Consider the following 19,599-nt stretch of genomic DNA (forward strand, 5'->3'; position numbering starts at 1 on the left):
GAGCTCATTGAACGAGCATTAATTTGAAGCACCCTGCCACCATTTTTCAGTATGAGGATGCTGATACACATAACACTAGAATCTGCTGGAGTGTGGTAATATCTGTGCACCCACAGATTCGATTAATCGGGCTCTCTGCACGTGTAGAGGAGCCCAAGGACAATATCTAGAGCTGGCTTAAATCTGCCAGTGCAGTTTCAAAAAGATAAACTTTTTAAAATGAAAGTTTAAACCCTATCTGTTTTTCAGTGATCTGTGTAGTTGTTTGTTATCTTTTAAATCTTCACAATTTCAGATTTCTAAAAAGGTGAACATTTTCAAAAAAAATTAAAATTGCAAAATGATTTCTTTCCCCGCCCAGTCAGTTCCATCAATAAGTAGCTGCACAAATGGGCATATTTTCAGTGGCCCTTAGGTAATCTAGTTAATTGATATTGTGTTATATCAGTTAACAGTACCAGTATTTCTAAGCTTCTACTGGGTAGAGGCAGGCACAAGCATATTAGGCTAGATCTGAATACTGTGGCTTGTGTCTTGGCTGAATCTGTGAGTATTGTTGACTTGAGACGTGTCCTTCTCTGTGCATCTAATGTTGCTGTTCAGCTGGGTACAGATTGGTGTTGTCCTTGCACTAGGTGAGAATCAAGCATCATGTGTCTGTGTGCACTAAATTCCTTTCTGGGGAAGGGAGTAACTCTCTACTGAACAATAAAAACTTTATCATTGCCCAGAAGCCTTGACAGCTGGTGCCAATAGCAGGTTAATAGTTCCCATGAGTTTGGTCTTGAATTGGCCAAGGTTTACAATTTCTGCTTGAACCGAGAGAAGAACTTGGTTGCCATGCTTACAGAAGTTGCATCTCTATGGGAGGTAGTGGAAGGTGGCAAAGAATTAGCAAAGGCTGGCCAAAAAAATTAAAATTGGGCAGAGAAGCTTGATTTAAATGGTGTTATGTTATCCAGACTGAAATCCAAACAGCTGGAGCAAGACAGGAGAGGGGCCAGCAACAGATGAAGAATGTTTCCAAGGCAGAGATCAAGTTGAATCAGTTGGGAATAAAAAATACAGCAGTGGGGGGGACTGGGCAGTTTGAAAAAACCATCAAGAAATGAAACATGCTTGAATGTATTGAGGGAGTAAGTGTCCGCCTCAACCAAACAAAAGAAAAAAGAGTTTTCCAGGAAACAGGAAAGGGGCAGAAATTTTGGCCCAAAAAGAAGTATTAGAGAGAGAGAAGAATTGAAATTTGGATTGCATGACCTTGAAAAAAGACGGGAGGAGGAAACAAGACTATCACAGGTCACTTCAGCTGGAGTTGTATTTTTTTTCCACTTTAGGACCCGGGTGCAGATTCATGGCTGACAAGGGGAACGTAAAGGTGAATGATGGGTTTCGTAGCTAGCATGAGTTGACAAGTCTGGATGGTGCTATAGAAAAAAGAATGAGATATTTGGACTTGACGGAAGCCCTTGGTGTGATATTTGTATATATTTATAAATCTGAATTGATCCAAACCAAATTTAAGGATGGAGGGTCATGGAGCAAGGAGACGCCATCTGCTTGAACGACTGCATCTAGTGTACCTAGAGACCAATATAGACGTCCTGGATACATGGGCAACAGGCCTCTTTACTGATATCCATCCGGATATGGACTTGAAAATGAAGATCATCAAGTGGAACCTGAAAGCATTTCACGTGGCTGGAAACCTTGTTATAATAGTTAAAGAATTATTTTAATGTATCAGTGCTGCACCGAACTGCTCATGGGAGAGATGGCGGTGGTGCTGGACTCTTGTAGATGCAAAGCAGTGTGTGATATTCCCGGTGAGAGCTGGAGCTCTGCTGGGAGATGGAGAACATTTTAGAGGTTTGGAAACATGTCATTTGTAATGTAAAGACCATCAACAGCAATGTGAAGAACAGCGTTTAGTTTTCTTCAGTGCTGATCCTGTGAATGAAGGGTCAAAAAGGCGAGCAAGGACTGAAGGTCTTCACCCAGCTCAGGAGACAAAGTGGCACTCTGCCTAAAGGGACAAACCATGGACTTACATGGAGTAGCCCTAATAATTGTGGGATGTTTTTGCTTTGGAGCAAGGGTTGTGTCCTTCTATCTGGGATCTCTTGAGCATAGATGAACAACCTTTTATAGAAGCAAGGTATTGGCTGCCGTGGTGCCCCTGCTTTACCTGTGGCAGGTTTGGGTGTTGTGTTAGGGTTGACCGTGTAGATTAGGGATTGTATGGGAATGGTTTGGTTAGGAATGATCCTGGCTTGGAGAGGGATGATCCTGCCTTGGGCAGGGGGTTGGACTAGGTGACCACTGGAGGTCTCTTCCAACCCCACTTCTCTAGGATCCTCATGGCCAATGGAAGCTGGGTCATAGTTTCTGTCCAAGTCCAATTTCAGAATACCTATTCCCTTGCAAGAGCAGAAAGGAAGAGCTGTGTAATACAAAGCTGAAAATAATACAAAATCGGGGACAGTGGTCAATAAATCCCCTGGCCTACTGGCAGGTGTCTGTTGGGAACACGTTCCTGGGTTGAGTAGCAGAGCTCTCCGATCTAGTATGGTGATTCCTAAGTTTGTCATAGACCTTTCATAGGATCAGGGGATGTTCGCTGTGAACATTTAGTGCAGGCCTGTTCCCAATACTGGGAGAACAGGTGTTCTGAAATTGGGCTTAGGTGGAAACTTTGACTGGAGAATTAGTGATAGTTCACAAATGAAGAAAACTCGTTTAATAAGAATGAAGCTTTGGGAGTCTGACTGGGAAATGATCAAAGTGGATTGAATCAGTGAACTTGCTCTTAGGTTTCACTTGCACTATGGCTGTTAGCTGTGTGCTAAAGAACCACTACAGCAGTGCTGAAAAATAGGAGTAAGAAATTCCTGTGCTAGGTGGGAGCTAGATATGTGCTTACTTTGATCAGTGCTTGCTTTGCAATGAATAAGCTGTTCTACTCATCCAGATTAAAGTACCCTAATTTCTAATTCATATTTGCATAATTTTCCAAGCAAGGATGCTTAGGGTTGAGGTAAAACCTGGTTCGAGTGAGGCTGTTGAAAACTGACAAAAGGAATTTTTATTATCATTTCATGGTCTGCTTGCCTGCCTGCCTTGCTTGCTTGCCTCCTTGGTTGCCTCTGCTTGCTTCCATTTAGGATGGTGAATTGAGCTGTTGTGAAAATTGTAGGAAAAATGAAGTTGCTGTTTCATCATGAACAGATGCCTGGTTGGATGATGTTGGACAGTCGGTTTAAATTTCCAAGAATGTCTCCTTAAAAGTTGGCAAGAAAAAAGAGGAGTGTAAGAGGTGGGAAAGGGTTATTTTTCTAGCAGGATGAAAGTTATGGAAATTTCAAACTGCTTCCCTCTTGGATTATGCGTTACTCCCACAGCCTTCCAGTGCTTGTGGGACTGGATCCAGAGCTCATTGGAAGCCATTGAAAAGACTCCCAAGGGAAGCAGGATTTGGATCAGTCTTGTAGAGAAGAACAAATATGACATGCCTCTCTCAGCCTGTCTCTGAGGCCTAGATGACCACTTGGTATGTGCTAAATCACTTGGAACTGATACGTTTGAATGTGCTCTTAAGAATTACAGTTTCAGTGGAAGCAAGGGAAACGTGAGCTCCTGCTAAGAGAAGGCACTTCGACTTGGTCATCTGATTAGCGGAAAAGAAAGTTCAACTTGGGGGGGGAAATGGTGGAGCAGAAGCAGCTAAATCCCTGTTGGTTCTGGAGTTTTTTGGGGCTCTGTTTCTTGACTGAAGTTTCATTTCTGGGTTTGCCAGAATAGCAGAATGTGCCTATCTCACGTGACAGATGAAAACTCCTTTAGCATTGCCAAATTATCATTGAAGAATACATGATATGTGCAGAGTTTAAAAAAAAAAAGTGCTTGGGGGTTCCTCCATGTTGGCTTACCCTTTATTTAAAGCCCTTTCCTGCTAAACACAGATGCTTGTGCTTAGGGATTATGAGCAGGTTTTGGCCCGAAAGCGAAGACTGGAGTTGTTGGTGGCACATTATGGCAAGTCTGAATTCTTCTTTCATAGCAGAACAATAATTATGCTCTGAAATGTTGGAGGTAATTAAAGCGATAGGCCATTTTTATCATTACCTGCACAGGAGAGAAACCTGTATTTAGTACAGATTATACTTTTTTAGCATTCAAAAATGCCAAGGGACAGCTGGTTAGGAGATTGCAGAAAACACAGAAGTATGGTGTTGTGCACAGACCCGGACCGAAGCAGCAGAGAAATCCTGATAGGTACAGCTGTCCTTGTTTGCCTGAACTAGAGCATGGATTTCCTATGGAGAATTTTAAAAAGAAGATTTATTTAGGCAGGATGGGGTGGGGAAGGTGCTAGCAGATAAATGCCCTAAGATTTGCAAAAGTTCAAATGTTGCCAGATGTGCTTTTGGACCAAGCAGGGTTGCTATGTTGGATCCCTGAGCACTCCCAAACTTAACAAGGCAGAGGCCTTTATAGAAGTCGACCTGGATTTTGTTTTCCAGGGTTTAGATAAGATACAAATTTCTGTTCACTGAATGAGAAATGAGGTTGAGCTACATCTCTCTATATACCCAACATGTGGAGTGTTGGAAAACTTTCTTGTGTATCATTGCTCATTCTCTCTGCTGATTTTCTGGCATAGTATTTGGCACATGCAGTACATTTCTTAATGCATGTAGGGAATCCAGGGGAAATGCCATGTTGTGGTCCATATGGGTGGGATGCTTGCTCTCCTGAATACTTCAGTCCTCTTTTCCAGTCCCAATTGAAGAAATTCATTGGTGGTCCCTGGAAGCATATACATCTTATATAACCAGATACCCATTTTTTACTCCTGCACGCTCTTGGCATTTTCTTGTGGCCTCTTGTAAAGTTTTATCTCCCCTTTCTTTCCACCTGGGGCAAAGCCCGGTAGTTGTCTACCCTTTAGTTTTATGGTGCACGCTCCTGGCTGGGGATTCGCTGTCTGACATGTGCTGCTGTGCTTATTTCCAGGAGGAGCAGGAAGCAGGGCAAGGTGGAGATGACCTGGATAAAGACTTCACCGAGGAAACGATAAAAGAGTATGACTCGAATTACTACGAAAACTATTATGACCGGACCGTCTCTCCGGACATTGGGCCAGGAATGCCTGCCAATCAGGACACAGTCTATGAAGGGGTGAGGCAATGCGTTGTGACCACGGACTCTTTTTGAGTTCCCTGGAAGCAGCTTTCTTAGCCCTGAATTGCTGCAAACATGAGGTCTGCTTCCTCTGCCCCTGTCCCAAAGTGGGGGTTAAAAATGGAGAAGACCAATGAGGTCACTTAATGCCCCTTGCTGCCAGAAAGAAGAATTTTTTCCAACTATTTGAGTTGGTCTAATAAAAGATACCCAATGAACCTTGTCTGCCTGTCCTTAGACCAACATGGCTACAACCTACACCCTTGTTCCCTGCAGAGACGGCATCAGAGGGTTGGTGCTTTAGCATCAGGGTGTGACCCATTCTCGACAGCCGTCCACACCACATTCACCCCTTGGGTTTGCTTGGTATTGCCAGTTTGCATTTTGATTCCAGGTGGAAACTCCTGGCCTAATCCAGTTGACAGAGCGGGTGATGGCCTCCCTGTTCAACTCCGTTTTCTTTTCCTTGCATGATATAGATTGGTGGCCCCCGAGGTGAGAAAGGACAGAAGGGAGAGCCTGCCATCATCGAGCCGGTAAGGATGCCTTTCAGCCTCTTTAAGGACCAGAAGGAACAGGCCGCTGTGGTCCCATTATGGTCCGTGGCCTCCTCTCACTCTCCAAGGTGCAGCTGGAAGGGAAACGATCCGTATTTGACACAGCTTAAAAATGCTGTTGTTTAAAAAATGTTGACAGAAACGTTAAGGATTTTTGCTGAAACCTTTTGAAACTTTTTTTTTTCTTGGTTTTGTTTTTCCTTTTCAAACTTGGGAAGATATGAAGTTGCTGCATGAAGATTTTCACCTGGCAAAATAAAAGCAGGAAAATGCTTTCATGGCCCTCCGTAGGCTTGGTTCTCAAACCCAGCTCCCCATCTGAATTCGTGTAGCTCTGGGGCAGTGCTGGTTCACATCTAAACCTGGCAGCTTGGGGCTGTCATTCATTTTACAGCCGACTGGCGTTTCTTCATGACAATAAAAGGGCTGGGTGCTCTTGCCCTCTGCGGTCTTCTTACTCTGTCTCACGAGGGCCTCGAACTGCTCATCAGATTTGCTGGGAACCAGCAATCTTGACTTCTGTGTGCTCTCTCTGCTGACAGAAAGGGTTTGTCAATCCTGATTTTCTAAGGCAATTTCTAGTATTATGATGATTGTTGTGGTGGTTATGTTGGCAATGTTTAAAAAAATGCAGTTGCATTATCAGGGCACATATTTTAACAGCCAGGAAAGTTTTCTGGCAAATCCCAGCTGGGTTCTGAGAACCGCGCTGGGTTTTTCCTGTCTTTACATCATCGTTGTGGGTGAAACGACCAGGTCTTAATTGCAGCGCTCCTGAGAAAGCACCGCTCCCCAGGGCTGTCAGAAGAGCTGTCGGTGCTCACCCGTGTTGGGAAATTCAGCCTCTGTAATGAGAGCTTAGTCAGCAGCTTAAGTGATGATGAGATACGAAGCCGACCAGAATCCATTTGTCCCTCCTGTAGCTGTATCAGCTTGACGGGGCTTATTGCAAGAACAGCTGATTTTTTTATTTTTTTTTTTGGTGTGTGATCTCCCATTGCACCGTGTGCAGGGAGCAGAGCTGTGGGGTAGCCAGAGACCACCATGCCACAGCCTCTTTCTGCCCATCATGCTTTGAGATCCCAAGTGAGCTGTGTTGCCTGGACCCACGGGCACGCGGAGCCTTTCAATAACTGGCATTGAGCTTGTTCCTCCAAGTCTCCGCGGAGCCCAGGGCGCGCTCGCTGCTCCCCAGTAACTCAATTAACCTCATTTTGATTGGCAGATTGCCAGCGTGGCGCCAAAGAAACAACGATTCACGTCTCCGGACCTGTTTTTTAATCCCTCCTTTTTTTTTTTGTCAGACCTGGTATTTTTGCAGGACAGGGGAGGGGAGGCACTTTAAAACTCACAATCAGGGCTTTATGAAAGCACCCCCTTCTCCCGCAGACCTAGCTCGTCCTTCTCTCCCTTTGGCCGTCCTCCTCCTTTCATTCTGCAAGCAAGGGGAAAGAAAGTAAAAAGTTGTCTAACTGAGGCATGGAAAGATCTGGTTAAAACAAACAAAAAAAACAAGCCGCTGCTTCAACTCAGGCTGTCCCTGTATAGGACCAAATTGCAATGTTATGAAGCGAACAGAATAGTTAAATTTAATCATCCAGAAAGAATTTGGCTGCCGTCGCTCTTTCCAAACACTGGCGCATATAGCCATTGCCAGAAAGTAAACAAGACCAAATGCAGCCTTTTCTTCTCTCCCCTTGGTTCTTGCTCAGCCCAGAGAAATTCAGATTTGCTGGGCCCTTTAGGTGTTTTTGTCAGATCGGCGCTACGGGCGTGGGAGGAAGGGGGGGATCAAAAGATGGCTCTGGCGTTTCTTTCCTTTCCTTCGGTCCATCTGCCTTTGAATCCTGACTCTGTGCTGACGCTCACTGGAGGCAGCAGGATAGCACAGTGTGATGATGCCCTCCAGCTATAATGGCACGGCATAAGCAGAATTAACATTTGGGAGCCTAGGCAAGCAGCAGGCCTAATGGTTAGAGCAGCGGGCCGAGAGTCGGGATTTCTGTCTTATGGATTAAGGCTTCCTGCTTGTTCTTATTTTTAACCCTTCAAAGAGCTGAGTGCCCGTCGCTCCCATTGACTTCACAGTGAGCTTGGGATCCGGGTCACTTGTGAAAACGAGGGCCCCTTTTTGTATTTCCAGTTCAACAGACAAAGTGTAACTCATGCAAAGGGACACCCGGGGGGCTGCTCATGCAGGGGTGGACAAGATGGGGTCCTGGATGTACAAAGAGTTTGAGACCCATTTTCACGGAGACCAGGCAAAAGAGAAGCTAGGCTGTAGTAGGCAACATGACCGCAGGATAGCTTTTGAGACAGATGGGGTCAGGGGATGACAGCCCTGGAAAGCTGCTCATGGCACACCCGGCCTTAGCAGTGGGAGGATGCAGAGACTGGGGAGAGGGGCCGGGAAGGGAAAAATAGACTGAATTCATTGCATGCAACAGGAGAAACAAAGCAAGATTGAGCGCTTGGTTGCCTTGTGAAAGCCAGGCCTAACTCTGATCCTACGGAAACCATGAGGAGCTTGGCCTCAGGGTTCAGTCGCTGCAAAACAGGGCACAGGGGCTGTGGTTTGCTTCTTCCACCTCCTTGTCCCCTGCCAGTTCCTCTGACCCTCCACCTTCCTGTTGCCTCCCCCCCACCCCCTGCTCCATCGCGTTGATGAGCAGCTAACATAAACAGCTGGACTTTCTCGCTGGGGAAAAGTCTCCAGATGTCCCCAAAGGCAGGGCTCAGTATAAACAAGCAGATAAATATGGGAAGGTGCCAAGGATGTTTGCATTGCGAATAGCCTCGTTAGGCCTCCCTCTCCCAGCTTCTCCGAGGGGTCTCCCTTGCCTTGGCGATGGGCAGTGGGAAGCAGAGTCCTTGCTGCCGTGGCTGGGCAGGCATTGACCTCAAATATTTCCCACATAAATCTGGCACCCGGCAGTCCTTGAACGCCCTGGGAAGCCTTATATGGACACTGGCTGTCCGCAGTGGCTTGCATGAGCGGAGGGGAGTTTATCAGCACCGAGCGGAGGTGGAAGGCCAGGGCCAGCGCTAGCCTGCCACGCAGGCAGGGGAGCGGCGCGCTCTTTGGACCGTAATCTCGACGAAAGTAGGCCCCGAGGGATGCAAGCGGTCACGGGCTTGCAAAGTGCTGTGCAAGGCTTTTGTTTTCAGCCTCTCTTTCCTGGTGCAAAGCTACCCGGTGCTTGCTGCCCACGGGAAGGCAAGGACGCTTGTCTGGCAGATAGACCCCCACCATACCTGGCCCCACGTTGGCTTCTTCAGCAGGGAGGCTGAGCACACCCTGCTTGCAGGGTAGGTGCCAGAGGCGTTGTACTTAGAGGCTGCCAAGCTCTGCATCCCCTGCTCGAGTCCCATAAAGTAGGGATGGAGAACGCGGCGTGCGAGGCCCGTGGGTGGGCATTTTCCTTCCTTGCTCGCCCTTCTTCCTTGTTTCCCTCTGGCTTACGACACCAGCTCTCCAGTCAGTTCACCTTGATCCTGTGAGGTTAAGGTACCCTGAATGGAGCCCGGGCACCCTCCAAAGTTCCCTCCTTGGGGGATGAGGTCTATTAAACCAGTGCTATTAGACCAGAAGCGAAGAGATTTCCCATGCCCTCTTTTCTCACAGCATATAGGTCAAAATCTAGCTACCGTTTGCAATAAAGCCTCTCCATATAGTTTGCTCATTTGTCCAGCTCCTAGCACTACACATCCTCACTTCTCCTTGTTAGGCCTTCATAGCTTCAGCTAGTACAGACCTTGGGCAAGGAGTAGCTTTCCCGTTTTGTGCATATGAGCAAAAGTTGGCTAAAAAACCATGGTAGGCTAGCGTGCAGCTCGCTCATCCGGGGTGCACGGACCGTTCTCTCTTACTTTGCTCAAGTGGTGTGACTGCCCGCCTCTTTCTTTTCTGCTCCAGCCTGGAGCCCTCTTTTTGCCCGCCACTTTGTGGACACTCATAAGCCCATAGGAACACATCTTCTAGATTTTGATCATATGTTTAATAGTGGTTAGCAAATCCCCCCTTTCTCCTATGGAAGAGAAAGAAGCTGTTTTTATTCAGGTGGATTAACATGGTGGATGCTGGTAGCGTAAATCAGGAGTGACGCCATAGACACCAGTGACATCGCATCATTGGTGTTAATGGGCACAGCTGTGTTGACTTCACCATCGGTTATATCCTGTTCAACCAGCAGAGATTTTGGCTTCATTTACCCAGATGAGCCAGAAACTAGCCCTTAAATCCGTTAGCTAGAAATGGATAGTATTAGTATCGAACGTCCTTGTGGTAGACAAGGCACGCAGCTAGCACAGTGCAGGTAATGTGTGCATCTCTTCTTCTAATGGGATCTGGCATTGTGCTGGCCTGAGCAGTTCGGGCCGCGCTTCGCTGGAGGATGGCAGGGTACGAGGGCAGGATGCCCCGTTTGCAACACGTACCCCAGCTAGTCCAGATGTGCTCAAGGCCGCTCAGAGGCAGCAGCCGTGACGTCAGCCCACGCTTTGGCTGTGCTCCACCGACTGCCCTTAGCTTCAACCCTGACCTGGGGAGACCACCCTCCTCCGAGGGTGAAGCGTAACTTGATCCCCAGGCTGGCTTCCTCCCAGCCGTCTCCTGAGCGAGTCGATTTGACATTTGCTGACTTTCCCGGGCTAATTCCATCCTGTAAAGAGAAATTATTCTCTTTGCTTGAAGCTGCCCGGCAAGACGGAAAAATGACTCAGCTCAGACCGTCGGCGTGATGTTGGCCTCTGCTGCAATTGGTCAGTAATGTGCAGAGGAAAGGGCAGAGCCTGTCGCATGGACCTTGTGGCTAGGAAGGACTCCAGCTCTTTCCCAGTACAGATCTGACTTTTTGTGGGGAGTTTGTTTCCTCTCTTTCCTCTCAGCTCACACACAAAAGATCAGAATATGAAGATTAAGAAAATGAACCCTATTATCCTAGTGTTTTACCCATGCAGTGATCTCCTAGGTACACTTGCTGCATAAAGTCTGGTAAAGGAAGTCATTTAAAAAGCGATGCCTTCGAATGTGAAGATTTTTAACTCTGCAGGACAGGAGGCCACACGGTCCTAGAAGGGGACTGTCCCCCTGCCAAACCCCCTCCATCAGAGCATGGGGTCAGAAATGGTGCTAGGGGTTACATTTGTTTGACCTTGACTTATGATTAGAGAGGTTTCTGCTCTTAAGCTACTGGGTGGTTGATAGCAGGCTTAATTTGGGTTCAGCATTGCCAAATGAATGGCTGACCTTTTTGCTTTTCAGTCTGCCATACATAGTTGTCTGTGGCAATGGGCACAGGGGGAAGTGTTTAACTCTGAGACGCTTGAACACCTGCAGCAGAAGATTGGTTCCGGGCATCTCAGGCCAGGAAAGGCTGCTTGATTTTTGAGCCCTGTCCCTGAGGCCCTTGGGGGTGTATTGCTGCTACTCACCCATCTCTCTTGCTGTTTTCCAGGGAATGCTCATTGAAGGTCCACCTGGTTCTGAAGGCCCAGCTGTAAGTCACATTTTGGTGCATGAAGCTGTACACGTGTGCCCTTGCGCGTGCGCACACACACGCACACCTCTCGCTGCATCCAGATAGACCAGCTGCATGCAAAGTGCTCTCTGGCCTCTATTACTTCCATATGACACGCATGTATATCAAAGCACTCTAGGGGCAGTTTTTCTGTGCAAAAATAAACAGACGGCTCTAATTCTGTTCCTGTGCTTTGCACAAATGCACACAAATAACATATTTTTCCTTTAGCAGCTAATTCTTTTTTCTGTCTTTTCCATACCAGGGTCTTCCAGGACCTCCAGGACCAACCGGGTCTGTGGGGCCAGTTGGTGACCCTGGGGAGAGAGTAAGTATTGCACATGACATACCCTTTGGCTGTCTGTGGCTTTAGTTCCTTCATTCACATGAGACTTGGGGTGGATAGCATCACTAGTTTCAGTGAAGCATGGAAATACCCACCTCTGACTCCTTAAACCCTCTGTCGTAGAGTAGGGAACACAATAACCCTCACCATGCTCAGCTTAGGGGAAGGAAGGAGTTTCTGAGGAATGTCCACGACAGCGATTGCAAACGTATTGGCTGCTTTACATGACATGACTCAAGGCTAAAGGCAAAATCAAGGATAGATCTCCACTTGCATCCTTTGTTGTTACATGATATATGGCATGTGTGAGTATTATTTGTGTAGTGCATGTCTGAGTGCGGTTTGGTTGGACATCTGCATTATGCAGCACATCTGAGGCATTAGACTGCAAGCAGTGTCTTCTTCTTGCACTGTGGCAGCGGGGTGGGTTGGCTTGGAAATGTAATCCAGGCCAGGAATACAGCCTTGAGATCACACAGCAGGATGGAGAAGGTGTGGCAGCTGCACTGGTAGCGGCAAAAATTTTTGATCATATGTCAAATGTTTTCCAGCCCCAGAAAATCAAGTTTAGACCAGGAGCCATTCCATACCACCCTATCCGGAGCAAAAAGCTATCTCACTCTCCTATAGCGCCCAGCCTTTCTTTTACAGGTGCTCATGAATTTATCTTCACAGTATGACAATCCCTAGTATTGGACAGCTCCAGAATTGCACTTTTAATTTATAAAATTGCATTTTCCTCCAAATGTCTTATGTTCTGAAGGTACTTTTCATGTGGTTCATTGCCTTTCCAGTAGATGTGCCTGTACCGTACTAAAACCAGACGCATGCTCTTTGTCACCCTGATGATTTGTGGTTTTGTACCTTTTGGTTCTGGCTTTGGCTCAACTAGCAACTGAGCAAAATGACCCCTTCTCAGTGCCTTTGGTCACCGAGGGTCAACATTTGCAGAAGTGGCTACTGGTTTGGGGCATCCATCTTGATATGGGTAGCCTCACTTTCAGAAGGTGCTAGACACTGGTGACACCTGCCAAAACCAGCTTGCTCACTGGGTGGTTCTCAACTGTGAAAATCAGGCCTATGGTTTCTGATTAGAGTATTCTAAAACAGAGGCTCCCCAAATGGCCAGCATACAAGTATTGGAGGTGTTGGTTGCAGCTGGGTTGGTTTAAGGACATAGGCACGCAAGGTTCATTGGGTAAATGTGATATTTTTTATTAGACCAGCTAAATAGTTGGAAAAACTGGGCTTTGCAAGCTTCCAGGTACAGACATCCTTCTTCAGACAGGAAGAAAGGGTGTCTGTACTCGAAAGTTTGCAAAGCTCAATTGCAAAGCACATGCCTGTCAGATGGAAGTACCCATCTGCGTCAGACAGAAGAAGGGTATCTGTACCCAAAAGCTTGCAAAGCACAATTTTTCCAGCTCTTTAGTTGGTCTAATAAAAGCTAACACATTTACCCAGAGAACCTTGCTTGCCAACCTACAAATATGCTCTCTTCCTTCCCTCCCCATTTTTGCTTCTGCTTTGCGAGCTCATATTACTCCACCCCAAGGGGAAAAAAAAATCAAGGAGCAAGGAAGTTAACACAAGTGCGGTTGCTTTTCTGAAGCAAACTCCAATTTCTTCAGCCTGCCTAAGGTTACCAGAAGTGTCTGTAGAGTTAATTTTGCCCTGACACCTAGTGGACAGCTTAGTATGCTGCACTCGGTTTTTTATTTTGCCGAATGCCTGAAACGAGATCACTGCAACCAAACTTATCCTCGCAGCCAGCTGAATGCTGGAGGGTTCAGACTAGTCCCTCGGAAGGGATCTGCTTTCAGATGCTGGAGTAAGTAAATTGCTCCTTTTGCCAGATGAAAGGTATCGGGCAGGAAAAAATGGCGAGTCTCGTTAGAAAACATTTCTTTCATTCTTTTCCACTTAAAGAACGGTGAGTGACATTTTAATTTTAAGCTGTTAGGGACTTTCCCTGAGTGAATTGGAAGGAAAAAACCAACAGTAGTCCCCGAACGAATCCAGTTGTTTCTCTTAGTTGGCTTGACCTTAAGCAATAAGGGTTTTTGCACTGGGAAAAAGGAAAGCTGGGAGCCCTTGATCCTGAACCCTAAGAACACTGCCTTTTAACAGAGGAGAGACCATAGGGCCTGTGTCGCATGTATTGCTGCTCAGGTGGATAGTCCCTGTAACGTGCAGTCACTGAGGCATCCTGGCAGCGGTGACACCCACAGACCGATGGGCCAACCCTTGTTGACTTGACTCAACTGAGCAGCACTATTGATTTCATCAGAGGAAAGGCAGGAATCAAACCAGGCCACTACATGCCATGTCAGTGCAGTACAGGCGTTTGTCGCATAATGGGACAGATTTTCAAAATAGCTCCGAGTGCGTTGACATTTCATCGAGTCGCAAGTACTTCTGGAAGGAGAAGGAGGCTCCCAGACAGCTTCAGCCAGTGTCCAGGATTAACCTGTGGAAATACTTGCAGAGAGGCAGTCTGTATCCTCCCTGGCTTGGCAAGGAAGCAGGATTGCTACTTGTGCCAAGAGAGAGGGACAGACTGTTACACCAGGGGCTGAAGAGAGGCAGGTAGCCAGACAGGGCAAGAGGAATGTGTCTGCCCCAACCTGAGACTATGTTTCATAGTTTCTAGGGTCAGAAGGGACCTGAGCAGATCATCGAGTCCGACCCCCTGCCCTGGCAGGAAAGAGTACTGGCGTGGCAGGTGGTTCAGTTAGGTTTGGTAGCGTTTGTTGAAAGTTGACCCCATCTGAACCTATTTGGGCATGCAAGGTGCTCCACCTTGGGAGAAAACACTCGCATCATACTTATAGGCTTGGCAGTGCTATACTCACTAGCACCATGACACAAAGAGACTTGGGGACCATGATGGACCACAAGATGAACATGAGCCACCAACGTGGTGCCGCAGCCAGCAAAGCAAGCAAAACTCTGGCTTGCATCTACCGATGCATCTCGAGGAAGACCTGGGTTGTCATCCTCCTGCTCTACTCGGCCTTAGTGAGGCCACAGCTGGAGTGCTGCATCCAGGTCTGGGCTCTGCAATGTAGAAAGGATGCGGAGAAGCTTGAGAGAGTCCCGAGGAGAGCCACGTGCATGATTAGAGGACAAGAAAGCAGGCCTTATGAGGAGGGGCTGCGATCCATGGGACTCTTCAGCATGGAGGAGCGAAGGCTCAGGGCTGACTTGGTGGCAGCCTATGAGTACATCAGGGGTGTGCATCAGGAACTGGGAGAACGCCCCAGGGCACCCCAGGGGAGGACAAAATCTAACAGTCACAAACTCCTGCAAGACCATTTTAGGCTGGGCATAAGGAAAAACGTTTTTACTGTCCAAGTCCCCATGGCCTGGAATAGACTCCTCCCAGAAGTGGTGCAAGCACCTACTCTGGACACTTTTATGAAACATTTGGACGCTTATCTTGCTGGGATCATTTCACCCCCAATGACTTCCTGCCCCTTGTGCAGGGGGCTGGACCTGATGATCTTGCAAGGTCCCTTCCAGCCCTAATGTCTATGAAATCTCCAGTCTAAACCTGGCGTAAGTTATGACTGTGCTCACCTGAGTACGTTGAGTCCATTTCTCTGCCCTTCAAACTCATCTCCTACTTCAGCCCAACTGTATGCAAGGGTCTCTGCTCAGCGGTGCCTCAAGGACGTGGGGCTGCATCTCTTTGGCAAACTGAGAGCAGAAGGGGCCTAGATAGACCCGAGATAGCAGGGCCTCTTCAGCACATCCGTGCTGTGATACATCAACCGAACCGTTTGAAGATCCCTTTCAAGCCAGAACCATACAGGTCATGATAGAGGCAGACAGCGTTTGCATGTGGAAGATGCCTGCCCCGCAGCTGGCCAAGAAAAGGGCTATTATGGGCAATGTTAATGACTCGCAACAGTTTGCCTAAAAATAAAACCCTCACTAACTATAGGCTCTGGCTGCATGTCATTGTTGTGGTCCCAGGCGTACCAATGATCCCTCTCAACCCCAAAGAACAAAAATACTAATTAGCAAAAACAAGTCTTGGAGTCTGTCGAGGGGAAAAAAACAACAACCCTATTCTAATTAATGCTTTGTTTTCCAGAGTTTGTGCTGAAAGTTAGAGAGGCAGATAGCAGTGACGGTGCATCACAGGAGAGCTGCACAAGCATCGAATGCTCTGGTTTCTTTCAGTGCCATTATCCAACGAATACCAAATACATTTATAAGGATGGGAGCACTTAGCAGGAAGCATTCCCCCAATCTGATTGTTTGGCCGTGAACACATTTTCCTGGCAGATACGAGGGTCTGATATCTGAACGGGGCACTGGTGCAGAACAGCTTTCTCTGTCAACTTAATAGAGCTGCTCAGTTCATTTCCCGGGGCGGGGGGAGACCTTTCCAGCTCCGCTCTGCTTGAGGGTAGTCTGTGCAAATACTTCTTCCCAGAAGTGCGAGGAGGAAAGAGCTATGGCCAGAGATCAGTGAACACCTGCCTTTAGATGCAATATTGTCAAGTGATTTCACATTTGTATTTTTAATAGCCAGCTCAGACTTGAGGTTATTTAGATTGAAAGCGGAGCAGGCAGTGCAGCGGGCCCATCCTTTCTTGCTCCAGTGTTTGTGGGCTGCTGTCAGTGGAGTCCGATCAGGATACAACTGGTGAAGGCAGAATACAACGTGGGACCTGGACATGCTTAAAGGACCACAGGCGAGGACATTTTGACATGTGAAGCGACATGTCCGTGACACCCTAATGCTACAAAGCTAAAAGGATTTAGTCAGCATACCCAAACTGCCCCTCCACCTTGCTATAATATATGCCCTTCTACCAGCTTCCCAGAGGGTTTTAGTTTTCCAGGCTAGCTCCCTGCTATCTCTCAAGCACCGTTGGAAACTTCAGTGTTTGGGTGTATGCTATTTATGGGGACGCAGAGAACCAGCTAACTGTGATTGTCTTCATGCCAGATCGTCATCTGTGTATTCAATCTGGCTAAACCAGGGATAGAGCACAGACAGGAAGGTCTGGCTAGATAATGCCAAAGAAAGGGGAGAATAGGGTTGCTTTATTGTCTTTCCAAAGCCTTGCACTGCCATTGTATGCCAGCTAATGGACCCCGCCACTTAAATTGTGTTTAGTTAAAGTTTTGGCCATTAGGGCTCTGGTCCTGTGGGTTTCGGTTGTTTTGTGTTGAATGCAGAATTAAGAAGCTAGGATGCCTTTTCTACAGGTGCAGAGTGAAACTCACTCCTTTGCAAAGCCTAGCCCAAGGTCTATGCAAGGGGAGTGTGCAGGCTCCTTTGAACATCCCAGAAGTTCAGCCCAGCATAAAAGATGCATCCTAGTCCTCCCCCTGGCACGTCCTCCCAGTTCTTGTCTGGCTGCAGGCCTCCAGACGCTAGCTGAGCCACCTCTGGAAATGACTAAGCACACGTATAACCCAGAAGGCAAGGAGAAATATCAGAATGTGATGAACACCCAGGAGAAAGAAATGACCAAATATTTTCACTGGCTCTGTTCTTCTTGGACCTGATGTCATGCATGGATATAGCAAGTGCAGGCTGAGCCAAGACAATCTTTGCTGTCAGACAATCTGTTACAGCTAACTCGCACAGCGGTCTTGTGTGCCAGTCTTTGCAACTCTCTTCTCCTGCACAGTGTTCAAAGTCCCTTCTGGATGCGCTCGGTCCTCTGTTTTCCTTCTTGCAAGTTCTTGGAGCCACTTAGGAGAGCGACTCTTGCGCGTCTCCCAATGCCCCTGGTGATGAGACGCTGTTTCCCCTAGCGCCCGCTGGCATAACAAGGAGAAATGGGCACAAGCTGTTGGAGAGGAGGTATAGATTGAACATCCGCAAAAACTACTTCACCGTTAGGGCGGCTAGGAGCTGGAACCAACTTCCAAGGGAAGTGGTGCTGGCCCCTACCCTGGGGGTCTTTAAGAAGAGGCTGGATGCCCACCTAGCTGGACTCGTTTGAGTCCCATTTCTCTTTTTGGGGTTTTTGTTGTTCTCCCGCCCTGGCGGGGGGTCGGGCTAGAAGATCTACTAGGTCCCTTCCGACCCTTAATCTATGAATCTATGAATCTATGATGCTGCTGCTCTCCGCCGGGGTTGGATGATTTTCACGTTCCCTGTAGACAACTTCCTGTCAAAACCGTTCTCTGTCTCAGCTGCTGCTTGCGGTTCAAAGGGGAGAGACACCGGTGTCCTTCCAAAGGAGCATTTGAGCGAGAGGGATTTGCAAATGCAAGGTGGGGGCTTGGCTGCCTTCCACTGAGACAGACTCGGAGCTTGAAGGCACCAGGAGACTGGGGGTTGCGCTCTCCAGCTTCCTGCCAACTGGGAAATGAAGCAACCGCCAGGCTGCAGACCGTTGTTACCAATCTTCCAACCCCATGATGCACATATGGAAAAATGCAGCCGCCCAGAGCTCAGCCAGTGACTTTCTGCTGCGGTTTTAAGGTAGCCCTTCAATAGATTATTTGGGTGTCAGGACACTCTTGTGGCAGTGACGCTCGTTTAAACCCTGGGTTTTTAATTAAGACCATTCACCAGCTCATCCATTCCCAGGGGATCTGGCTGGCATTAGCCAAGCCCTGTGCTCCCATAACCTCTCCAGCAAGACCCTGCCTCATTTACCCTCCTGGTGCATTTATTATTTTTTGATGGAACAGCAAGAACATTTCTTGTGGTTGTGACATGATTGAGAATGAAAGGCCCGGCTGTACTGCATCGATCCAGGCCTAGGAGTGCTCAGAAAGTCGATATGCAGCCACTTGGCGCAGCCGACTGCCTGGCCCGAGCCAGCGACTTAACTGAGAGCTGTGAAATTTAACCCTAGAGACACTGGTCCTGATTCCTCCATGAGCTGGTGTGGAGCCCCGTGGGGTAGTTGGAAGGGATGCAGGGGTACTTGCATCCTTTGATGCTTGGACTAACGAGGTCATTTTGGGGTCTGCTGAAATGGAGACAGGCAGGCTTTTGCACCCGTGAGTTTGGCAGTGGTTAAGGAATAGTCAGGTTATAGGACTCCTCCAGTGCCCAGTGCTCCTTCACCTGACTCCAACTTGTATACCAGCTGGGAAAGGATACTGCACCAGCGGTACTTCCTTCTAAAAGCAGGAGCAATGCAATTTGCCCAGGAAACGGAGCATCCTTATTTCTGCTTTTCCCTTGTATAATTGCAGGCTTGCCGTCCAGCCTGCTTTCTAGTGGCCATACAAAGCCAGCAGGCAGGAGTTGCAGTGCCCCTGACATTTTAACTGTGTGCCCAGCAACAAAAGGCACAATTTACATCCAGGCACAGACGGCGCGCTCCACTTTTATAAATGTTCTGTCCAGAACAGAATGCAGTACAGCAGCCTGTAACATCTTGAGCACAGGAAAGTGCTGAAGTAACAGAAGCAGACAGCAAGATATATACTAAATGCTCTCCCTGCCAATTAGGCTAGATCATCTTGAATATATCTCTTACTATTATTATTATTGTTATTATTAGCATCCACTCCTCCAAAAATTCCTGCCCAGGGATATGCATCGAAGATCTGGGTAGCCCTCATGCATACATCGTGATCTAGGAGGATCAACAGTTGCCATCTTATTATTAATATATTATTATTATATGGCAACCATTGATCCTCATGGATCATGGTGTATGCATGAGGGCTACCCAGATCTTCAATGCATATCGCTGGGCAGGAATTTTTGGAGGAGTGGAGGCTATCATGATGATGATGATGATGATGATGATGATGAGCTGTATAGAGGATTATGATTATTATTATATGTATCTGCTGCTACGCAATGATAATAAATAATCCTCTATACAGCTCATAAATTTGCATGGCTTTTTGCACATACAGAACAAGACATGTTCCCTATCCCCACACTGAAATATAGATTTTTGCACTCACCTAGGTGCATCGAAGTAATGCACCAACAATATTCAGCTATGTTGATAGAGGCCAGTGCTGTGGTCTTGTATTGTTATGGATG

At 47.4% G+C, this 19,599-nt stretch overlaps 1 protein-coding gene across 2 annotated transcripts in view; it reads left to right on the forward strand.

The window, feature by feature from the left end:
• Positions 1-19,599, forward strand: part of COL5A1 (collagen type V alpha 1 chain) — a 295,334-nt gene that overhangs the window by 150,934 nt on the left and 124,801 nt on the right. For both annotated transcript variants that reach the window (XM_019510780.1, XM_019510779.1), the window contains exons 8-11: positions 5,017-5,181; positions 5,664-5,720; positions 11,198-11,239; positions 11,526-11,588. In XM_019510780.1, the coding sequence (XP_019366325.1) occupies positions 5,017-5,181; positions 5,664-5,720; positions 11,198-11,239; positions 11,526-11,588 (327 nt within the window). The remainder of the gene's footprint in view (positions 1-5,016; positions 5,182-5,663; positions 5,721-11,197; positions 11,240-11,525; positions 11,589-19,599) is intronic.

The sequence above is a fragment of the Gavialis gangeticus genome, unplaced genomic scaffold, assembly GCF_001723915.1.
Source record: "Gavialis gangeticus isolate Ggan-Ray unplaced genomic scaffold, GavGan_comp1, whole genome shotgun sequence".
NCBI lineage: Eukaryota > Metazoa > Chordata > Crocodylia > Gavialidae > Gavialis > Gavialis gangeticus.